The sequence below is a fragment of the Egretta garzetta genome, unplaced genomic scaffold (assembly GCF_000687185.1).
Source record: "Egretta garzetta isolate BGI_Z169 unplaced genomic scaffold, ASM68718v1 scaffold320, whole genome shotgun sequence".
In the NCBI taxonomy this organism is placed as follows: domain Eukaryota; kingdom Metazoa; phylum Chordata; class Aves; order Pelecaniformes; family Ardeidae; genus Egretta; species Egretta garzetta.
The window spans coordinates 1,982,023-1,989,639 of NW_009258260.1; the positions used below are offsets into that span (position 1 = coordinate 1,982,023).

Here is a 7,617-nt window from a genome sequence, read left to right on the forward strand (position 1 = left end):
CCAGCCCCCTGAACATTTTTCTGTGGCCCTCTGGACCTGCTGTAACAGGTCCATGTCTTTCTTGGGCTGGGGGCCCCAGAGCTTACCCTGGATAAGTTTTGACAGCTGGCTCAGATGTATGCCCATCTTGTCAGCCTGTGCAAAAAGACTTGGGCATGGGGAAAGAAGAAATGTGAGGGGTGCACACTTGCCCCTGTGCACCATTTGGTTAATGCATTTGTTGGGAATGAAGGGTAAAATACCAATGGGCATAACAGCCACGAGTAAGTTTTCCAACCGTCAGAGCAGTGAGGTTACGGCATAGGCCTTCCCACAGGAACAGCAGGAGCAAAATTCAGCCCAGCCCTAGCTACTGTGAATGTGGAATTTGGTCAACTTATGAAAGGGGCCCCTATGACATGGTTGCCTGCAAAGGTAGGGGACTCAGTGACCCAGAAGCTGCCTTCCACGTCTCTTAGGCTCAGGTCAGACTGACCCTCCATTACCAAATCTCAATAACAGGTCCAGAGTCCTCCACAGCTTCTTGCCTGTCCCACTGAGGTGGATGTGCTTGCAAAAGAGCAAATGGGGAAACAAAGCAGGACCTTTGACCCCTGGATATCGCTATATTAGCTCTGCATAAATGACTGTGTCTCAGATGAGCATCTACCTCAGCTTCGGCCTGAGAGAGAGAGAGAAAGCAGGACAGGTAAGAGCTGAACTCTCTCTTTTGGGTGGTATGGACTTTGTGACTTGGTGTATCTAGGACATAGAGAAGTGAGTGGAGGTGGTCTTCTATTTTGCCCTGTTTCTTATTGCAAGCCAAAGCGTGAGCCCTTCTCACGCTCCATAGCAGGAATATTGCTGAAATGGAGGAGGGTGGGAGTGCTTGAGGTGACCTGGATTGAAGCAGAGTGATGGATGCTCCATAAGACACTCACAGGAAGGTCAAGCCCATGGTAGGGATCGCAACCTTTCAGTGTTGGAAGATACATAACCTTTTCCCAGCTGCATTCACCACAGGGACTACAGGCTCTGAAGTGGGTAAGATCACCTCTTTATGCTCTTGGCAAGCAAATTTATACCTTTTGTCCACAGAGGGAGAAACTGGCTCCAGGATTAAAAATCAAGGAAGGGTCGTGACAGAGCAACTGCTGCTGGTCAGCACATGTCTAGTGAATGGAGTGGTAGCTTTCTGAGGTAATCTGTGCACAGAAGGAAATAAAAATAGATGGAAACTTCCTTACTGTGTGATACGAAGGAGCACTGACTTGTAGCTACCCAGCACAGGATTTAGCAAAGCATTCACATGTGATAGACTTGCCGCCTTTTTTGCTATTGCAGTTCCTAACACTGCAATGTTTTCTTCATGTTGGTCTGAGTGATGTAGCCCTCTAATTCATGGCATCAGTAAATTTTAACTTCTGAACACCTTTTTAAGTGCAGCGTGTCTGAAAAGCTTGTTTAGATGTAATGTCATCTTTTTGATGTACCAAGTAACAAATTTTCAAGACTTCCTCCAGTTCTGACTTTTTAAATAGACAAAATAAAGGAGGTTGAATGAAGCTAAAGTTTGCATTTACTCCCTTTTGAGAACTGAATCTGCCTGAGCTACTATCTGCTTCATTAATCCCAGTGTGGAAAAGACAAGAGAGCCTAGTTGGGTAGTTGAGTCTTTCCTCAACTAGAGCAAGACAAAATACTCAGATCACCAGGTCACTAAGATGTTCGTTGTATGTATGTGATGCACTCACTAGCACAATGTTCTTTAGAGCAATTTGCCAAACAAAAATCAAACAAAAAAATCCCACATTATGAATTTTTCAGTTGTACTTACGTGTGGAGGAAACATATTCTGAGCTCTGACAGTTTTAGTGGTTTGCTCATGTGCTGAAACAAGGAATTTTAGCTCCCACATAAAAGTAGCAGCTTTAACTGTCACGTATTTCTTGGAGACCTGAAAGCTATCATTCATTGTGGATATTTGTGATTATACAAATAAAAGGACACTTTCATTTTTATACTACCTTTTCCTCACTTCTTCAGAGGAAACGCACCGTGATCTTTCATGTTCTCTTCTTCATTTATTGGTTAGGTTTGTTGCAAAAATCTGGAATTTAACTGACATGGTTTATTTCCCTGAAAACACACAAAACATTGTATGCTGATTCCACCAGGTCTTCTGGTGTAGAGAGCGGAACTGGGACTACAAACCATGCTGCAATCCAGGGCATTGGTGATAGCTCTGATCCTGCTCCTTAGCACCACCCTCCCTGGTAAGTCTGAAAAGCTTTTCTGTCTGCGGGAGGCAAGGCTCAGCTCTACGGGTTCTCACTTGCCTATTAGAAGTCTAACCCATCCATAAAGTAGGACTGAATCCCAATAACGCAGTTCAAGACCACGAACATATAGTGCTTGGCAGCATGAAACAAGTCAGTAGGGGCCTGGCATGAAAATTGTCTGTACCTGGTGCAAATACTCTGCCATGTTAAGGCCTATGACCTAGATGCTCAAAAATTAATGATGAGGTGCTTCTGGGTGCTGCTAGAGTGGATTCTGGGGGAGGCTTTGAATCTCAGAATGTCAAGTCTCTTCCCACTGTGCCTGGGGGACAGTATCAGAGATAAAAGTGACTAGAGAAGCCTCATGGTTTTTCGCCTCCTCTCTCTCAGAAGTGCACTCAAAGTCCGTCTTTGAGAGAGACCGTCGTGACTGGTTGGTCGTCCCTGATGCAATTGCAGCTTACATCTATGAAACTGTGAACAAGATGTCCCCTAGAGTCGGTCAGTTCTTGGCGGATGCTGCCCAGACTCCAGCAGTTGTTGTGACCAGGTATTGAAAGATCCTCTGTGCTAACGCTGCAATAGCCAGGGGTGAAAAGGGAGAGGGAGGAGTGGGAGAAAGAACAGATTAATCAAGCATCTATATGGGGAGGCCCAACGGGAAGTGAATCAGCAACCAAAGCCTGATGTGAGTACAGTGGGAGTGGGGTGCCGGAAGGTGGGGTGGGACAATATGGTTTCACGTGAAAGTGCAAGCTCTTCCCTGGGATGCACATTGAACATGACAATGCTCATGGGGACAGCAGGTACTGCTCTTTATACATGGGCAGTCAGGGAGGGGGCTACTTGATTGTGGGGGATCAGACACCCTGGAAGGTTGCTGCAGTGCTGTCTGTGAAGGGCTGAGTACTGAAGGCGCCAAGAAACACTGCTGTCACTCGACACAAATCACAGAAGTGGCTCTAGCTGTGAATACATATTCCCCAAAGAAGGGGAATGAGTATCCTCCCAAAAGCAAAAGCATGATGACCCTACAGATACAGTTTCACATAACTGGGGGCAAACGCCTACTGCCTATCCCTGTCTTCTGAGGAAAGTCCCTCTAGGACTGCCGAGGAGCTTTGCACTCTCACTGACAGGCAGTGTGGTAACTACAGCAGAGGGAGATTACCCTCATGTATTTGTGTATCTTACCACATACACTGTCGTCTCCTGCAGGAACTTCCTCATCAGAGAAACAACTAAACTCAGTATACTGGCTGAACAGCTGATGGAAAAAATAAAGAACCTGTGGTACACAAGAGTCCTAGGCTACTAGCCAGATGAAGACAAGTTAGTGTTTCCTGATGTGAGTTGGTAACACCCTGCAGTGTCCTCTTTACCCCCTGCCCCTACTACGGACCAAGATCAGTCAATAAGACAGAATCGATGCTCCTCTTAATGCCACTAGAGGGAACCCAGCTTCAAAGACCAAAGGATGGAAGGCATCTGCTGAAGTCTCCCCCCAAAAAACCCCTCGCAGCTGGGCATGGGGAAGGAAATGAGATTGTAGAGCTCTTCTGTAGCCAAATCCTGAAAATTAATTCCTCCTGACTGGCTTGGCCATTGCCCCTCTAATAAAAAATTGTTGGTTGTTACACTTCCTTAAGTTTCTTGTTTGTATTGACTGTTACAAAACCACATCCACCTTGGCATCCCGTTCTGCTGAGAACGTAGCTGTGACTCACAAGAAGTTGTTGCAGGCAACGCTAACAATCCCTGACCATTCAGGCACTTTTAACCAAGCTCAGGTTCTTCTTGGGTGGAGGGGGCACCACCTGAGCATCCTTCAGGGTAGCCACAACATGGCAACCATAACCCCACACCAGGAAAGACCGTGACATTTAAGTCCCTACTGATTGTGCTCCTTGGTTAGGTAAGAAGCAAGTAGGCATGCCTGTATCAAGTGTCTGAAAGATTTCAGATCATTTGGGAAAACAAGTGCCAGTAAACTGAGCTGTCCATCAATCTGAGCAGGACTTTGAAAGTATGTTTCATCGGCTGACCAGCGAGGCTACTGAATAGCCTTTCCAAAGAAGAAACAAGAGGAAAATTTCTCACTATCTACAAGATGGAGGGTGACCAGTTTATGAGAGGGGCACCTATGCCCAGGACTGTCTGTGAAGACCTGGCAGGTCCTCATCAGCCCTGTGTAACTGCCTCATCTCAGATGCCCACATTGGATAAAGAAATACATCTACTTTGTCATTAAGCAAAGAGAAGCAAGTAAGCAACTTGTCTGAAATCACAATGGGAGACTGTGGCAGAGGCTAAAACAAAACCCTGCTAGCCTGAGATCTAGGAGTGACGTGCATATGGGCAGAGCTACTGCTTAGGAGGGACAGTGTGGCTACAATTGGCAAAAGATTTGCCTAATAACTGCAAAGCAACGCTACTGTCTTTTAAGGTGCATCTCCATTTATGTTCCCCTCATTGGGGTCTTAAACCTAAACCTTTGTTATGCTTCAGCATTACCCTTAACTATCTGTCAGGGCTTGAGAGCAACCAGCAGTGGCCCTCACCTGGGAACCCTCACCCACGCATCCTGCCTATGGACACAGGAGCCACATTGAAGCTCAGGCTCTGGGCACCCAGACCTCAAGGCTATCCCCACCACCACCCCGCTGGGTTTGACTATGGAAATTAACTCAAATAGCTGACAAAAGGCTAATTAACATACGAAGGCTATATTTCATCCTGTATCTCTGTGCCAACCTCCACTAGCATTGGTGGGAGAACTGCCCTGACGCCACGTATACCGTTCCAGGACTTCATTTCGACCTGTTCTCCACATTTTACAATAGTATTTGACCATTTCAGGAGAGCAGGCTTTGCCACTATTGAGTTCCAGCACTCCTATTGCTTGGGCAGCGTTGGGGGAAGAATGCCCTAAGCTAACAGTAAGGCTCTTTCTCCAACCTGAAGTACTGCATACTGAAAGTGTGTGCGTCCACTTTCTTTCTCAATGATCAGAAAGACTTACTGCCAGCAGTACTGGATTCTCCAAAGCTTCCTATTGCCCCAGTCTGAATTTCATCTCCCAAGATCTTTACTGCTGACAAGAGTTTGCTTCAGCACAAACCTGAACACGTTGTAGCTGTTCTCCTGTTGGAGCAATTTGGTAGGCTACTGAGAATACAGGAGATATGAGCCCCCTATGTTTTGGGGCTGGTTATTTTGTTGTTTTGGTTTGGTTTTGTAATTATCAGTCGGATCAGCTATCAATATAAACTTGCACTTAACCATTTGTCTGGAATAAAAAAACCCTCATTTTGTATTTTCTGTGTCTCAGCAGCTGCTTGGTACCATGCGCAACCAGAATGAAATCAATGTCCCCGTGCCGAGCAGCAAGTTGTTCCATCTCTGCTTGCTTCACCACTTCTGCAGAGCTCTTTTGCAGATTTCTTCACTGCTGCCTGTTTTGCTCAGACTGTCTGTGCTTCCCTGGTCACACATGAATGTTGACATGCATATGTATTATGTAAATGCACCAGTATTTAGAAGAAGGTTTAGAAAAGTGCAGGTTGGGCCGATAAGAGAGTTTACCACATGAAAAAGCCAAAGCTCTTTCTGCTTACAGATATGATTTCCTACCTGCTTGTTTTGCATGTGTCTGCTTGGTCTTTCTCTCTTTTTCCCCAAATATAACCCTTGCGGGAGAAGCTCTGCAGCTTAAATCCCCTCTCACCCCAGGGAAGAATTCAGCATCCTGAGTTTTCTCAGGATAGAGCTTGCTCTTTTGGCACTTCAAAAGTATTTCTTTTCAAAATTTCTTCTGAAAGTGGAAGTCATGAATTGTACGAAAGAGCCTGAATGTGCCCTTAAGAGTTTGCTGTCCTGCAAATTTTTGCTTCAGCCTGTTCAATTCATTTGTATGCACTGCCAAAAAGGGGAGGAAGAAGTTTAGAAAGTATAGGGGGCTCATGTTGTGTTTCGAGCCTGTTGTGTGACTTCATTGATGCAACCCAGTGGCATTTCTGAATTGCACACTGCACAGCTGGAGCAGAGCAGTACCTGGTATGAATTCCATCCTAAAGCTTAACAAAGTTTTGATATTTTATTAAATGCACTTAATTATAACCCTTTTGCTCTTCTGCAATGTAACTTCCAGAAAATCTAAGCCAGCCACATGCTGATTAGCTGTTTGATATCTGACTGATTTTAGTATATGGGCAGAACTGAATCAGCCCGTAAGATCTCTGTATTTGTTTGCACCTAATCTCTTGATGGTGTTGTTATCTATGCATTTTTATGCTTTAGAAGAAGTAACCAGAAAGCCTTCCAGATGGCTAATCTCATGCACAATCTACAAGCTAGGGCAACCTATGAAGAGCAAAGTAGACAACCTCCCACCGCTGCTTCTGACCCTGACGTTACAGGCATCACCCCTTGCTGAGTTCCATAAAGGCAGACACCAGCAGCTGAGGCAGCATTCAGGCTGGGAGCAGGCAGGAAAAAAAAGCATTTTATCCCAAAAGGGATCCTGGGGCAAATTGATGGGACAGGTAATGAGGGGGCCATATGTTTTACTCTCAGAGTTAAAATATTTCACATCTACTCCCACTTTTCAGTAGGAATAAACAGCTTAATCTGTAATTTCTTTGTAAAATAGGGATGGAAATCATTTCCCAAGTGATGTCTGTGAAAGTTCACCGAGTGCCTCAAGATTCTTGGAGAGGCTTCATGAGTGAAGTGTTCATTTCTGTGAGATTCATGTCACAGTAACTTTCTTTGTGAGTAATCATCATTCACTTCGTAGCTTTGGGAAAGCTTGTGGTGTAACTGGTTCAACTGAGTCCACTGAAGTGAAATCTTAAGAAACGTCAGTTTTCTGCTGTTTCCGAGATGGATGAATAGCACCTCGTGTCCTCCTGATGTCTGCAAAAATGCCCTTTCTCGAAAAGTATTTATCATAGCGAATACTTTACATCATTTTTGGTGGCGCAGTGTTGATGGCACGGAACCATTTGGCTTTTACACTTCCTAGTTCCCCTCACCTCTTACTGTTAACATCTGGAAAAATCACAAATTAATGCTAGCTAACGAACGAACGCCTCGGGCTCTGCGCTGCTGTGGGCAGTGGCATCTGCCCTTGTCGACAAACAGCCCACGTCCTCCAGCAGCAGAAACCCCAGCGCAAGGTGTTCTTCTCCTTCCAAGGAGCGATGAGGAGGACTGGAAAAGGTCACGCAAAATATTGGAAGTTTATGTCACACTTGAAGAGCCATGTGGTGGTTTCCCCTACAGACGCCCCACGCACGCACATTTCCAGCTAAAGGTACTGGATTTTTTGCCCTCCGGTGACGGCAGCACCCGG

At 45.5% G+C, this 7,617-nt stretch overlaps 1 protein-coding gene across 1 annotated transcript; it reads left to right on the plus strand.

Moving 5' to 3' along the window:
* Nucleotides 1-2,194: 2,194 nt before the first annotated feature.
* Nucleotides 2,195-3,579, plus strand: LOC104125677 (apovitellenin-1). Its single transcript, XM_035893086.1, has 3 exons — nucleotides 2,195-2,255; nucleotides 2,652-2,811; nucleotides 3,480-3,579. Exons 1-3 carry the CDS (start codon nucleotides 2,195-2,197, stop codon nucleotides 3,577-3,579), a joined length of 321 nt encoding a protein of 106 aa, XP_035748979.1.
* Nucleotides 3,580-7,617: the final 4,038 nt, after the last annotated feature.